General features: G+C 43.2%; 1 protein-coding gene across 3 annotated transcripts in view; it reads left to right on the top strand.

Moving 5' to 3' along the window:
• RUNX1 (RUNX family transcription factor 1) overlaps nucleotides 1-15,517 on the top strand; it is a 260,670-nt gene extending 245,153 nt beyond the window's left edge. For all 3 annotated transcript variants that reach the window (XM_030806196.1, XM_030806198.1, XM_030806199.1), the window contains 2 exons: nucleotides 3,836-3,997; nucleotides 10,717-15,517. In XM_030806196.1, coding sequence (XP_030662056.1) covers nucleotides 3,836-3,997; nucleotides 10,717-11,192 — 638 coding nt within the window. In that variant the 3' untranslated portion in view covers nucleotides 11,193-15,517. The remainder of the gene's footprint in view (nucleotides 1-3,835; nucleotides 3,998-10,716) is intronic.
• The last annotated feature ends 1,041 nt before the right edge of the window (nucleotides 15,518-16,558 follow it).

The raw sequence follows: 16,558 nt of genomic DNA, 5'->3' as shown, positions 1-16,558 counted from the left end.
CTCCCAAAGTGCTGGGATTACAGGCATGAGCCACCGCGCCTGGCCCTGAATCCAGTATTTTTTAATAGAAACATGAGTTGGTTGAGATACTGAGTTCCCGCCTTCTCCATCCTAATCTCAAATTTCCAATCTCCTTGCCCCTTTACCATTTAATCTTCTGAGCCCAGCTCCTCTCCAGCCTGAAGAGTGTGTCTGTCAAGACTGTAGCTGTGAACAAAACACTATTACTTGAGCGTTATCCTGGAGCAAATGTGTGTGGTCTCACCAATGAACATCAGATAAGTCCCTTGGCATGGATATCTTTTCATTTTTAGTAATATAATCATAAAGGTTATTCAGACTTATTGAGCATTTACTATGGCCAGAAATTGTGATACTTGCTTTCCATATAGTTTATCTCACCTATTCCTATTACCCTTTGAAGTCAGAATTCTAACTATGAATCAGAGAAAATAAGTGACCTGCCTAAGGTCATCCAGTTGGTTTATGGTGAAGGCAGGATGCAAACTGAAACTTGTCTGTGATTTAAGTTCGGTGCTTTCCCTAGTCTCCTCCTCTCAGAGGCAGAACATAAGCATGTAATAGATACCACTAGGGTTCTTGTTTCTACCTTGTTAACAGCTGTTTGCAAATCCAAATTAGGCAGCTAATCTAGCAGTTAGCCCAGAGACAGCCCTTAGGCGTCCTAGTAGCTGTAACTCCCAGAAGGCAGGAACCTTCCATTCACTAGTGAGTCCCCAAAACAGTGGCCCAAGTGAAGCAAAAATGTGTTGGAAATATGAGTGAATGAAAAAGTAATTTCATGAACATATGAATGAATAAATGAACGACGCAACACCCAATATGATGATTAATGCAACAGGAAGATGCCTTTCCAAGCATCACAAGGTCCTAGGATCTTCACTGACTGTAAGTGCCTGTGGGGCAGGGACCATATTGGTCTTATTCATCACTCTCCTACCAGGTAAATTAGCACATTCCTGGCACACTGTAAATGTTCAATAAGCTTTTGTTCTTTTAGATGGATTGACTTATCAGAGGCAACTCTTTCAAGAACAAGTAGCCCCGTGCTCTGGAGAATAATTTACGGTGGTTCTCTTCCTCAGCCTGGGGCCTGTCCTGGATAACTCCCATCTTACTCCCCTTTACTTCCTCTTCCCAGAATACACAAATTTATTATTACAGGCACCACTCTTTACCCCACATCTGATTCTTCCCTGACTCTGCTTAATGTACAAGCAAAGAAATACTGTGTAGGACCTATTGGAATTAGAATCCTGCTCTGTCACCATTGGAAAGGATTTAGGGATCACCTCCCTTCAGAGGTGAGAATAAGAAAGTGTAAGTGAGTAATCCAATGTCACCCAGTTGCTCACCAGACAGAAAGACCCAGAGCCCACCTCTCCTGCCTATTAGTCCAGTGCTCGGGTGGCACATGAGTTCATGTTGGCCCTGTCAGACCAAAGACAGTAATGAATATTAAACCCAGAATGCACCATATTATCAGACCTTTTTTGTTTTTGTTTTCTATTAGTAACACATGTAGAAGAGGAAACAACTAAAACCCCAACATCAGAAGCTCACCATCCCCACCTTCTGGCCCACCACTGGCAATGAACCCAAGCACAGGTCACTGTGGTCTCATGAAAGAAAACTGATGTGGGGGTTGGGTGGGCTTCAGGGTGTTGACTGCCATCTTCCCCTCCAACACCTGAAAAGCTAAGTTATGGTGTGAAGTCAGGAAATGTGGAATCTGCAACCCTGTCTTAAAAAAAAAAAAAAAAAACTCATAGAACTTGGACTTTAATCATGAAGATCATTTTACCAAAGCGTATTTTTTAAAGGCTGTGAAATATTATGCAACGTTTGCATGGTTTAATTATGAGTTTAGAAAAGCCTAGCATAACTTTTTCACTACAGTAAAACATGACAGAGCATGAATCATGGCATAATACTTTATGCTTAGTGTGGCTTTAGACATGGGGTTAGAAGCATGAGGCTGTCTACACAACAAGGCATGAATTACTGTACCGCAATTCACACCCCGGGGGGCTTTATGACAATTCTAAAACCTCTTTTGTTTGCTTTTAAAATGATTAAAATATTGGAGTACTATATATTCACTTAGTAAATGTGTGTATCTAGTATATACGCATGTCTTATACAAAATAAGTATATGTTTTTTTTCACTTGGAGCAAAATACTTGCAGTAGCATGGGAATATTGAACAGTCTGCTATTTCTGTTTGCCTTCAGTTATTGGAAACACTGTTAGCTGTAAGATTACACAGAAGCCTCAGCCAAGGTTGAACATTTATTTTCTGCTGAGTTTAAAATGGACCAGCTCCTTTTGTTCCTTGCCACCTCTTTAAATCCTCTAAAATTTGGAATAAAATGAAGACCTTTCTTTAATATTAGATTTCAAAGATTCCAAGTTAAACTATTTGCCCAGCAACTACCAGGTTTTTTAAACTTAAAAAATCAGTTATTTTCACTCACACACAAAAAAGAAAGAAATGAATCAGTATGAGGGAAGGAGGGAGGCTGTCAGGAGAATACTGGGGAGGAAGACTTGGGTCTCCAAATGTCTGATTCTGTTATCCACTGTGGCAGCTTCAAAGAGATAAACAGAAAGGCAAACTTGAACTGCTGGAAATGAAAAGCCCCTGGAGGAAGCAGATCTGAATATTTTATAATGAGCAGAAATAGCTCATTTCTTTATGTCCTGACGTATACAAAACTTATACCCAGTATTTTCCTAAAGAAATCTGCTCTTCCTACACTGCTACTTGCAGGATCATGAAGCTCTGGCTATGAAGACCCTTGGGAGTTATGATAGTTCACTGTTATCTTTGTCCACAAAGGTGGGACATAAAGAGAAAATTAATGTTTAACTCCAAAGAAATGTAAAACTGTCTTCTAGTGGGACAGTGTCCAATTTAAGTTTCCTTACACATTTGCCTAAGAATAGAGTTGGTTTTCCTCCTCCTTTTCATCTGCAAACAGTATGATGCTTTTGAAAATTAAGACTCCTTTGAACGCTGGAGTCAAATTGACAAAATCCATTTTGTCTAAATCTTTTGAAGTCAGACTTTTGTCTCTTCTCTATCCCAGGCCTCTTATAATGGCAATCTATAAAATACCTGCTAAAAACCCTGACTTTTAAAAGTTGCAAACTTGAAGTCCTGAAAAGGAACAGAAGGCTTGGGTTGATAGGGCCAGTTCTACTGCTGGGTTTATGAACTAGTCATTAGACCTCATTGCCGGTTTCCCAGCCAGACCTTCTTTCCTGTCATCCTTGGGAGAGAATTTGCCTTAATATAAAACATTTACCAGCCCATGGAATACTTTTTGCCAAAGGTAAAGGTATAAAAAAAAAGCCCAAAACTCTACATTCTTACCGAACACAGATAGGTGATCCCCTGAGTTTATAAAATGTTTCTGATGATGATAATTGTAATTACTGGCAAAGCTGAAATCATGTCAGCAGTCATATGATACTTGAAGTTCTGAAGTGCTGCAGTTCAACAGTCTGGACATTAATACTTCTACCTTGAAAGTGTAATCAATTCCTCTCATCATTGTTAGCATGATTAAATAAAACCTTTAGAAGGAATAGTTATCAGGTGAAAATCTCCAAGAATTCAGTCTCTTTTGGGGGAAAATAATCCAACAGAGGCAGATACTTGGACTTGAGTAGGCTTATTAAACCCTGGTACATAGGCCACATACATGTATGTGACATATTTGAACAAGGGCCACTCGTGTCTTATTAAAAGATATTTTTTAAATCCCACCCCACTTTACATATAATTGACCTTTCTGATTCTCTTCAGATACAAGGCAGATCCAACCATCCCCACCGTGGTCCTACGATCAGTCCTACCAATACCTGGGATCCATTGCCTCTCCTTCTGTGCACCCAGCAACGCCCATTTCACCTGGACGTGCCAGCGGCATGACAACCCTCTCTGCAGAACTTTCCAGTCGACTCTCAAGTAAGCCACTTGAAAATACATTCTTTGCAGCTGAGCCGGGGTGGAAGGTCCAGGAGACTAGAGGTGCACGAAGGAGTTGGCAGAACATTATTAATTGAGTAAAACATGGTTTAAAGACAAGGTGACCTATCTCTACTCCGAGTCCCATGCCCATGCACTGATTTTCTTGGATACATAAGAGGCAGAGATTGTGGATGTGAAGGCAGAAGTGGCTTGGAGAAGAGAAGTAGGTTCCTTAGACATTCTAAAGTTGTTCACATTTGGCAAGAAAGGATAATGACTGAAGTGTTAAGAACAATATAAAAAGCCAAAAAGTAGTCAACTTTTAGGACTCATTATTCCAAATGAATTCTGGACTAATGGGACTGGTCCGTGCAGTGGTGGTAAATTTTCACAGATCACATGGACAGCACATGGGGGTACATGTGGAATGGGAAGTAAATGGATACCAGTCCTCGGTATCCATGGAGGACTGGTTCCAGGACCCCCCATGGATACCAAAACCCATGGATGTTTAAGTCCCACATATAAAATGGTATATTTATATATAACTTATATATATCCTCCCATACATTTAAATCATCCCTAGATTACTCGTAATACCTAATAAAATGTAAATGCTATGTAAATACTTGTTATACTGCATTGTTTAGGGAATGACAAGAAGAAAAGTCTGTATATGTCTAACACAGACACAACCATCCTTTTTTTTTAATAATATTTTTGATCTACGGTTGGTTAAACAGATGCAGAACCCACGGATACAGAGAAATGACTGTATACCCCAAATTAGATATTCCAACTAAGCGCTCTTCATACAGAGGCCAGAGGAACAGAGTGAAAAATTCTGGTGTCATGGTTAGCATAATTGTTGTTAATATGAGCTCATTAAGTATTAGTCATTTAACCTATGAGCCCTTTGGGCTTGGCACTCACCTTTGCTCGTGGGCAGAGAAATCAGAGTTACAGAGAAAAATTCCTTTGTTGAAGGCAAAAGAAGAAACTTAGTGTTTGGGGCTTTGAAATTGGAGCTGCACCAAACTGTGAAAATACTTCAGAGAACTTCAGTGTTGCGATGCCTGCAAACACACTTGCATGTGTGTTGGGGGAAGGGGGCGGGTCTTGCTTTTCAGCTCTTGGGATCAGATTATAGCAGATTAGGGGGCAGGCACAGGGGCAGTGGAGTCATGTCTGCCATTTTAAGTGTTGTGTAATGTTGTGTTTTCCAGACAGTTGTGATTACTTCAGGTTTCACCAGATGCCTTAGCTGCTGCTTAGAGCTTCACAGAATGCCTTCTAAGAGCTTCACAACGGCAGTACTATTGACATTTGGGGCCAAATAATTCTTTGTTGGGGGGGTCTCTCCTGAGCATCGGAGAATATTTAGCAGCATCTTTGGCCTCTAGATGCCAATAGCATTCCCCTCACCTCAGTTAGGACAATAAAAAATGTTTCCAGACATTGCCAAATGTCCCAAGGGGCAAAACTGCCCCCAGGTGAGAACCACAGCCTTCCAGTATTGTTGGGTGCTACAGTAAAATAGGAAAACCAACTTAAGTGCTCGGTTTTCACGTTACTTTTGGCCATTAAGGCCAATATTTTCATGGTACATTCTGCTCTAAGGCATTGAGAGTAGCACAGATATCATGGCATCTTGTTTAGCTTGTGGTTTCTAGAAGCTTATTCCTCAAGAACAAAGGCACTCGTCAGCTTTTACTGATTCTTCTCAGGGCACCCCTCTGCCCACCGGCTATGGTCTTCACCTGAAATAATGCCTGTTCTCCTTCGAGTGTTCCTGCTATGGGTCTATCCTTTGGAATTTATTACATAAGTGTTTTGACTTGGTCATCACCCAAGATCAGCACCTTATAGTCCAAGAACCCTAGGGGCCAACTCCTCCAGCTGACTGGTGTTCAGATGGAAGGGTGACTTTTTAAATAAAAGGAATGAGTAACATGTGCACTCCAAAGTCCCATATCACAGTTACATTTGTGAATATCCTGGACTTCAATCACCCAAGGAGTAAGAGAGAACATTTTGTGGCATGGGAGTGTGAAGTAGATAAAAACCATGCCCCATTTCAGAACCCAAGAATGATTCTTTTTTGGAGGGAGGACAGAATTCCAGATGAGCTTTCACAGTGGCATAGAACAGTATGGGAGACTGCTCTTCAATTTGGCAGAACTCCCTCTGAGAAATCAAGCCTGGAGCACAGGCCTGAAAAGTGTTGTCATAAACCTGGAGGCAGGAGGGGGGTGGAATACATAAAAGGAAAGTGGCTGCCTGGCCGACAGCTTTGAGAACCTGACACTGGTCTGTGGCTGCTTTGCCTTTTAATCCAGCCCGACAGCTTTGTGCTCTGCCCCTCTTCCCGGCCCCAGCCCCACCTGGGCTTCCTTCTGCGCTGGGGACTTGGACTCTGTCTGTCTCTCTCTCTATCCTTTGCAGACAGACTCCACACCTTGTCTGAAAAGAGTTGTCATCTAGAGGTTAACTTTTCTTTTTTTTTCTTTTTCAAAAAAAAAAAATTAATGTTTAGCTGCCAACCTGGGCGACAGACAGCATGCATTAATCTGAGTCATGCAAAAGCTCCTTTTAAGGCAGCCATTACCTGCTCAGGTTGTTTAATCCTCTGGGGGCAGTAGGAGGGGCCCTTTAGCGAGGCTGCTTTCATCCATGTCAAGCTGGAGAGCGAAGACTTGAGCTGTCATGGCAAATATTTCGCCCCATCAATGGGAAAACACTTCCAACCAAAATACCTGGACCTCTTAAGCCCCAGATTTCCTACTCTTAAAAACTCCCTGTGAATATCAGGGGATCCCAACTCCCCCTACACTGCTGCGGAATCAGGGGACACCAGGCCAACCAAAAGGACAGAAGAGCTATGGCTGGATGGGTGAATTGCGCAGACTGATGGGTCTGAATAAGGGATCTGAGACAAGACACAAAGATGAAAACCAACATTTGAATATAGCATTTGAATCTGAGCATATCTAGAGGGCCTAAGGTATTTTATTATTAAAATGTGTGTAAAAAAGATAGTTTGACCAAATGGATGGTCTTTTGTAGTATAACGTTGCTCATGTGTACATAGAAGAAGGATCATAGGCAGCATTTCAGCTCTTTCTTTTGGATGTTCTGCTCACAAGTGAAAGAATTATGTTCCCCCAACAGCTGAGACTGTAACTTCATTCCAGTACTTATGTCCATGACAAATCACGGACTCACTCCGGATTCCAGTAACTTGGTACCATCACCACATTACCATGTAGTAGTTGGAACCTACTGGCAGAGCATGTCCAGACATTGCTGTAAAACAGGGTGAACTTTCATTCATTTTCCAGTGGATTCACCTTTTTGTCTCAGGGCAAATGAAGCAAGAGGAATAATGGGCAGAGTCATTTATTTGTGTCCAGAGTATTGCATCAGATGACAACAAACTGACTGTATTTGCCTAATGCTTTTCCTCCTGTCCCAGCTTCTCCGTAGACTCTAGAAATCTAAATGGAAAAATGGAGTAAAGCTTCCTGTTAACTCTCAAACATGTCACAGCTCTCCATGTCAGCAAAAACAAGTGACACAGGGCTTGCTCACAGATGGCCCCAGTGAGCGGGCAGGGATGAACCCTGTGGAATGAGGTGTGGCCTGGCTCGAGAATGACTAGAGTGTGGCCAAGGAAGGGCAGCCTCAGAGCCACTGTCCGTTTACAACTTTTTCCCTGCCCACATGTCTGCCTGGCTTTGAAAAGATTAACAGGAGTGTTTGTTTGAAAGTCAGACTCCTGGTTTCCTCATTAGTGAAGGGATCTGCTACAGACTCGGGCTGTTTCTATAAACTTTAATTACCTCGGATGAGGAGTGTAGCCCCTCATCACATTCACCCCAAAGGTACAGAGGAGTTCATTTTTAAAAATGTGTTAGAGCAATAAAAGACCATTAGAGGGAGGGAGGATGGGGTGTGGAAGAGACGAGAGAGCAAGAGAGAGAGAGAAAACACACTAGCTCTCCCTGCTGGAATAATAGGCTTGAAATATAAGGAAGTTGATCAACTGCTGATGCCTTCCAAAAACAGATTAATCCACCTTGGTAGCTTTCCTTTCAGAGCAAGCTTTTGGCTCCGTCAACTTTCTCTATCAGCCTGAACTCAAAAGGACACAGGCCACATGCCATCTGAGCTTAAGAGTTATTTTGTGTGTTGATCTGAGAACTTCACGTTTTAAAACAATGAATTCATGTTTCTACTGTTTGTTGCTGTCTGTGGATTTGCTGATATAAAGAGGAGAGTCCTAGCCTGGTCATTTAATGGATAATTCTGAGGAACCTGAACTTCTCCAGGGTGCCCTCCTACATCTGCAGTGGTGGTTCTCAGCTGGGGTGACTTTGCTTCCATCACCCCACCCACAGGATAGCTGGCAATGTCTGGAGACATTCTGAGTTGTCACAAGAGGGAAGGGCGATGCTACTAACATCTAATGGGTAAAGCAGAGATGCTGCCAAACATCCTATGATGAACAAGACAGCCCCCCTCCACCCCAACAAATCATGATCTGGCCCAAAATGTCAACAGTCTCAACAGTTGAGAAACTCTGATCTACAGACATAGGGAACCCTGCCTAGTACACAAATCCTCTGTAGTTCCCAAGGGCGGCCTGTAGGTAAGAAAAATGCAGAGAGCACCAGTGAACCACAGGACAGCCCTAAATCCAGTTGGTGAAACTGTAAATGTATAATCCTAACAAAATAATGCACAGTCGTAACAAAGTGAGCCTTAGAGACAAAGCTTTACAATTTCTGGTAAAATTTCCACATGTGCAAAAAACAGAGTAGATAAATCAAGGTCCTACATCTACTTGTGTTAACAAACCAGTGAAGTGCGTAATAGAGAATACCAGGTGAACTCAAGGCCGTACTGTTTCTAAAATTGTGGAACTAGTATGAAGGTAGATATGGAGAGGACAATTGGTAATGATATTCCCTGACATTCCCTCAACAGTTGCTACTGAGCCATGCATTCGCTTAAATACTAGGAAATTATCAATTTTTCAACTGTCGAAGGCCTAAAAAAATGGCAATTTTCTATCATTCAACCTAAATACTATGTGTAATGTATTATATATTAATATTGTTAGGATATATATTATGTATAACATATTGTGTTAGTAACATATTTGTGCATCCTTTACATTATATAGTGTCATTATCATTTGCTATGTCACAGATTAGATTTATATTATTATTGGTATATTAATACGTTGATCAAATAGAGGGTCAGCAAACTTTTTTCTGTAAGGGGCCAGAGAATAAATATTTTAGGGCTGGGCACGGTGGTTCATGCCTGTAATCCCAGCACTTTGGGAGGCTGAGGCAGGTGGATCACTTGAGGTCAGGAGTTCGAGACCTGCCTAGCCAACGTGGTGAAATCTCAGCTCTACTAAAAATACAAAAATTGGCCAGGCCTGGTGGCAGGCGCCTGTAATCCCAGCTACTCGGGAGGCTGAGGCAGTAGAATTGCTTGAGCCCAGGAGGTGGTGGGTGCAGTGAGCCGAGATCACACCACTGCACTCCAGCCTTGGTGACAGAGTGAGACTTTGTCTCCAAAAAAATAAATATTTGCTCTGTGGCTCCTGCAGTCTCTATATTGGCCACTTGACTTTATAGTAGTGGCTCTAAAGCAGCCACAGGCAGTACATGAAAGAATGAGTGAGGATGTGTTCCGAAGTATGGATGGACACTGAAGTTTGAATTTCCTGTCATTTTAACAGGTCAGGAAGTATTCTTTTTCGGATTTTTTTTCAACCATTTAAAAAAAGTAAAACGCGTTCTTCCTGGGACATGCAAAAATGCCAGATTTGGCTGGCAGCCTGCAGTTTGCCAACCCTGGGATTATATCAACATTTTATATACGTTATACATATTATAGTATATACTATTGCATATTATATCTATACTATACATATTATGCTATACTACATCATTTCATATATCATGTCATACTACATTACATGATATTCTATATTAGTGTATTATATTACTGTATATTATACCATCCTCCTGGGCAGTAGCATCCTCCTGATCCCCATCTTGGGCATAGCATCCTGGGTGACCTCATCTTTTTGGGTGGCAGATTCTGGGTAGAAACCCTCTCCCTGGGCAGCAGCATCCTCGGTGTCCCCCATCCTCCCAGGTGGTAGCAATCCTGTGTGGTTCCAATCTTCCTGGGCGGTAAATTCTGATAGAAACCCATCTCCCTGGACAGTAGCATCCTGGGTGGTCTCCGTCCTCCCAGGCATAGCATCCTGGGTGGTCCCCCTCTTCTCGGAGGTGGCATCCTGGGTGGTCCTTGTCCTCCGGGTGGTGTCATCCTGGGTGGTCACCTTCCTCCCAGATGGTAGCATCCTGGGTGGTCCCTGTCCTCTCAGGAGGCGGCATCCTGAGTGGTCCCCAACCTCCTGGGCATAGCATCCTGGGTAGTCCCCATCCTCTTGGGAGGTGACATGCTGGGTGATCCTCGTCATCTCAGGAGGTGGCATCCTGGGTGATCCTCGTCCTCTTGGGAGTAGCATCTCGGGTGGTCCCCATCCTCCCCGGCAGTAGCATCCTGGGTGGCTTCCCATCCTCCTAGGCGGTATCATCCTGGGTAGCCCCCCGGGACAGAGGGAAGTGCTGTGGCCTCCGCAACCCCCTACTCACTTCCGCTCCGTTCTCTTGCCCGCCCTGCAGCGGCACCCGACCTGACGGCCTTCAGCGACCCACGCCAGTTCCCCGCGCTGCCCTCCATCTCCGACCCCCGCATGCACTACCCAGGCGCCTTCACCTACTCCCCCACGCCGGTCACCTCGGGCATCGGCATCGGCATGTCGGCCATGGGCTCGGCCACGCGCTACCACACCTACCTGCCGCCGCCCTACCCCGGCTCGTCGCAAGCGCAGGGCGGCCCGTTCCAAGCCAGCTCGCCCTCCTACCACCTGTACTACGGCGCCTCGGCCGGCTCCTACCAGTTCTCCATGGTGGGTGGCGAGCGCTCGCCGCCGCGCATTCTGCCGCCCTGCACCAACGCCTCCACCGGCTCCGCGCTGCTCAACCCCAGCCTTCCGAACCAGAGCGACGTGGTGGAGGCCGAGGGCAGCCACAGCAACTCCCCCACCAACATGGCGCCCGCCGCGCGCCTGGAGGAGGCCGTGTGGAGGCCCTACTGAGGCGCCAGGCCCGGCCCGGCTGGGCCCCGCGGGGCGCCGCCTCCTCCTCTGGGCGCCCCGGCCTCCTGTTCCCGACAAGTCCGCCGGGATCCCGGGCCCTGGGCCCGGCCACCGTCCTGGGGCCGAGGGCGCCCGACGGCCAGGATCTCGCTGTAGGTCAGGCCCGCGCAGCCTCCTGCGCCCAGAAGCCCACGCCGCCGCCGTCTGCTGGCGCCGCGGCCCTCGCGGAGGTGTCGGAGACGCACCTCGAGGGTGTCCACCAGCCCCAGCACCCAGGGGACGTGCTGGAAAGCAAACAAGAAGATTCCCGGAGGGAAACTGTGAATGCTTCTGATTTAGCAATGCTGTGAATAAAAGGAAAGATTTTATACCCTTGACTTTTTAACCAAGTTGTTTATTCCAAAGAGTGTGGAATTTTGGTTGGGGTGGGGGGAGAGGAGGGATGCAACTCGCCCTGTTTGGCATCTAATTCTTATTTTTAATTTTTCCGCACCTTATCAGTTGCAAAATGCGTATTTGCATTTGGGTGGTTTTTATTTTTATATACGTTTATATAAATATATATAAATTGAGCTTGCTTCTTTCTTGCTTTGACCATGGAAAGAAATATGATTCCCTTTTCTGTAAGTTTTATTTAACTTTTCTTTTGGACTTTTGGGTAGTTTTTTTTTTTTTTTTTTTTTTTTTTTTTTTTTTGAGAAACAGCTACAGCTTTGGGTCATTGTTAACTACTGTATTCCCACAAGGAATCCCCAGATATTTATGTATCTTGATGTTCAGACATTTATGTGTTGATAATTTTTAATTATTTAAATGTACTTATATTAAGAAAAATATCAAGTACTACATTTTTTTTTGTTCTTGATAGTAGCCAAAGTTAAATGTATCACATTGAAGAAGGCTAGAAAAAAAGGATGAGTAATGTGATCACTTGGTTATCCAGAAGTATTGTTTACATTAAACTCCCTTTCATGTTAATCAAACAAGTGAGTAGCTCACGCAGCAATGTTTTTAATAGGATTTTTAGACACTGAGGGTCACTCCAAGGATCAGAAGTATGGAATTTTCTGCCAGGCTCAACAAGGGTCTCATATCTAACTTCCTCCTTAAAACCGAGAAGGTCAATCTAGTTCCAGAGGGTTGAGGCAGGTGCCAATAATTACATCTTTGGAGAGGATTTGATTTCTGCCTAGGGATTTGCTCACCCCAAGGTCATCTGATAATTTCACAGATGCTGTGTAACAGAACACAGCCAAAGTAAACTGTGTAGGGGAGCCACATTTACATAGGAACCAAATCAATGAATTTAGGGGCTACGATTATAGCAATTTAGGGGCCCACCAGAAGCAGGCCTCAAGGAGTCAATTTACCTCTGTGTGCCTCAGTGGAGACAAGTGGGAAAACATGGTCCCACCTGTGCAAGACCCCCTGTCCTGTGCTGCTCACTCAACAACATCTTTGTGTTGCTTTCACCAGGCTGAGACGCTACCCTATGGGGCATGTGGGTTTTTACCTGTGCACCAGTGTGACAGGAAAGATTCATGTCACTACTGTCCGTGGCTACAATTCAAAGGTATCCAATGTCACTGTAAATTTTATGGCACTATTTTTATTGGAGGATTTGGTCAGAATGCAGTTGTTGTACAACTCATAAATACTAACTGCTGATTTTGACACATGTGTGCTCCAAATGATCTGGTGGTTATTTAACGTACCTCTTAAAATTCGTTGAAACGATTTCAGGTCAACTCTGAAGAGTATTTGAAAGAAGGACTTCAGAACAGTGTTTGATTTTTATTTTATAAATTTAAGCATTCAAATTAGACAAATCTTTGGCTGCAGGCAGCAAAAACAGCTGGACTTATTTAAAACAACTTGTTTTTGAGTTTTCTTATATATATATTGATTATTTGTTTTACACACATGCAGTAGCACTTTGGTAAGAGTTAAAGAGTAAAGCAGCTTATGTTGTCAGGTCGTTCTTATCTAGAGAAGAGCTATAGCAGATCTCAGACAAACTCAGAATATACACTTTCATTTTCGACAGGATTCCCTCCACAACTCAGTTTCATATATTATTCCATATTACATTTTTGCAGCTAAATTACCATAAAATATCAGCAAATGTAAAAATTTAATTTCTGAAAAGGACCATTAGCCCATTTCCCCCAAATTGAACGTAAGTGTTCTTTTCAGCACATGTTGCCATGTCTGACCTGCAAAAATGCTGGAGAAAAGTGAAGGAAAAAATGATGTTTTTCAGTTTAATTCTGTTACCTGAAGATATTCCAATTCAAAACCAGCCTCATGCTCTGATTAGATAATCTTTCACATTGAACCTTTACTCTCAAAGCCATGTGTGGAGAGGGCTTGTCACTATTGTAGGCTCACTGGATTGGTCATTTAGAGTTTCACAGACTCTTACCAGCATATATAGTATTTAATTGTTTCAAAAAAAAATCAAACCATAGTTGTTTTGGAGATAGGTCTCACGCAACGCATTTTTGTATGTGTGTGTGTGTGTGTGTGTGTGAAAAATTACATTCATTGACTTCAGGTAGATTAAGGTATCTTTTTATTCATTGCCCTCAGGAAAGTTAAGGTATCAATGAGACCCCTAAGCCAATCTTGGAATAACCGCATGTGTCTGGTCCGGGAGAAGTATTGAATAAGCCATTTCTTCTGCTTACTCATGTCCCTATTTATGATTTCAACATGGACACATATTTCAGTTCTTTCTGTTTTTCTCACTATCTGAAAATACATTTCCCTCCCTCTCTTCCCCCTGATATCTCCCTCTTTTTCTCTCTTCCTCTATCTTCCAAACCCCACTTTCTCCCTCCTCATTTTCCTATGTTCTCTTAAGGAGATAGCACATACCCCCACCCAGTACCAAATTTCAGAACACAAGAAGGTCCAGTTCTTCCCCCTTCACATAAAGGAACATGGTGAGTCAGCCTTTCTCCTGTTCATGGGGTTCTTCCAGCAGAACAGAGCTATTGCCAACCATATCGGATCTGCTTGCTGTCCAAACGCAGCAACAAAAAACTTTCCTGGGCAAATCACAATCAGTGAATAAATAGACAGGCTTTCTGCTGCCTCGAGTTTCTGTGCAGATAAACAGAAATGCTCTGATTAGAAAGGAAATGAATGGTTCCACTCAAATGTCCTGCAATTTAGGATTGCAGATTTCTGCCTTGAAATACCTGTTTCCTTGGGACATTCCGTCCTGGTGATTTTTATTTTTGTTGGTTTTTATTTTTGGGGGGAATGACATGTTTGGGTCTTTTATACATGAAAATTTGTTTGACAATAATCTCACAAAACATATTTTACATCTGAACAAAATGCCTTTTTGTTTACCCTAGCGTATACATTTGTTCTGGGATTTTTGTGTGTTTGTTGGGAATTTTGTTTTTAGCCAGGTCAGTATTAAGGCTGATCGTTTGGCTCTTTTTTTCCTTCCAGAAGAGTTGCATCAACAAAGTTAATTGTATTTATGTATGTAAATAGATTTTAAGCTTCATTATAAAATATTGTTAATGCCTATAACTTGTTTTCAATTTTTTTGTGTGTGTTTCTAAGGACTTTTTCTTAGGTTTGCTAAATACTGTAGGGAAAAAAAAATGCTTCTTTCTACTTTGTTTATTTTAGACTTTAAAATGAACTACTTCTTATTCACTTTTGTAAACAGCTAATAGCATGGTTCCAATTTTTTTTAAGTTCACTTTTTTTGTTCTAGGGGAAATGAATGTGCAAAAAAAGAAAAAGAACTGTTGGTTATTTGTGTTATTCTGGATGTATAAAAATCAATGGAAAAAAAATAAACTTTCAAATTGAAATGACGGTATAACACATCTACTGAAAAAGCAACGGGAAATGTGGTCCTATTTAAACCAGCCCCCACCTAGGGCAATTCGTGTGGCAGTTATTGGGTTTGGTCACAAAACATCCTGAAAATTCGTGCGTGGGTTTCTTTCTTCCTGGTACAAACATATCGAACGCTTCCTAAAGGGGAACTGTCAAGCTGGTGTCTTCAGCCAGACGACATGAGAGAATATCCCAGAACCTTCTCTCCAAGGTGTTTCTAGATAGCACAGGAGAGCAGGCACTGCACTGTCCACAGTCCACGGTACAAAGTCTGGTGGGCCGCCTCCCCTCTCCTGGGAGCATTCATCGTGCCCAGCCTGTGCAGGGCAGCTGGACTGCTGCTGTTCAGGAGCCACCAGAGCCTTCCTCTCTTTGTACCACAGTTTCTTCTGTAAATCCAGTGTTATAATCAGTGTGAATGGCAAATAAACAGTTTGACAAGTACATACACCATATCCAATTGGTTTTGTCTTTCTCTGAGATGGAGGGCTGGGAAACCGAGTAAAGCCCACTGCACACACTCGGAAGATACCTCCAGTGAAGAGCTTCAGGCTGAAGCTATGCCCTCACCCCCGATGCTCCTAGCACACTCTGGCTTCTGAAGGCAGGAGGGCCTGGAAAAGGCGCAGGCTCCCAGGGTTGCCTCTTTGCATATGAAAGAGCACTGAAGCATGTTTTAATGCTTGTTTTAAAAAATAATAATAGGCTGGCGCGGTGGCTCACGCCTGTAATCCCAGCACTTTGGGAGGCCGAGGCGGGCGGATCATGAGATCAGGAGATCGCGACCATCCTGGCTAACACAGTGAAACTCCGTCTTTACTAAAAATATAAAAAATTAGCCTGGTGTGGTGGCGGGCGCCTGTAGTCCCAATACTCGGGAGGCTGAGGCAGAAGAATGGCATGAACCCGGGAGGCGAAGGTTGCAGTGAGCTGAGATCACGCCACTGCACTCTAGCCTGGGCGACAGAGCGAGACTCCATCTCAAAAATAATAATAATAATAAAGAAACTAAAAAGAGTTACATGACACTAGCAAACCCAAAGTAGAAAGAGTGTATGTTCAACCTAAGGCCAGGCATCTTCATCTGCCTTCACTGCTGTACATTACAGGAATCAGGCTTGGGTAGTGGTTGGGAGTTTTTTAAAAGAAATACTTCTCTCACCACCACCCCTGTGCAAAGTATCTTTAGTATTTTAGTTTCAAGACTCTGGGTTCAACTCAAGGTATCTTCCCACCAAGAATTACTGTCAAAAGTATCTTCCAGTTCTGTCACTGCTGTCTCATGGGACCTCATGACTGACGATAGAAGAAAATCTTCAGCCGAATCAAGTTTAAAGGAGTTTAACTGAGCAATGAACAATTTGTGAATTGGGCCGCCCCCAGGAACACAGCAGATTCACGGAGACTCCAGGGGTGCCTCGTGGTCAGAACAAATTTATAGACCAAAAAGGTAAAGTGACGTACAAGAATGGGAAGCGAGGTACAGATACAGTGAT

Source organism: Nomascus leucogenys, chromosome 25 (genome assembly GCF_006542625.1).
Source record: "Nomascus leucogenys isolate Asia chromosome 25, Asia_NLE_v1, whole genome shotgun sequence".
In the NCBI taxonomy this organism is placed as follows: Eukaryota; Metazoa; Chordata; class Mammalia; order Primates; family Hylobatidae; genus Nomascus; species Nomascus leucogenys.
The sequence above is the reverse complement of the archived record's forward strand: the minus strand, read 5'-3'. Positions and strand labels throughout refer to the sequence as shown.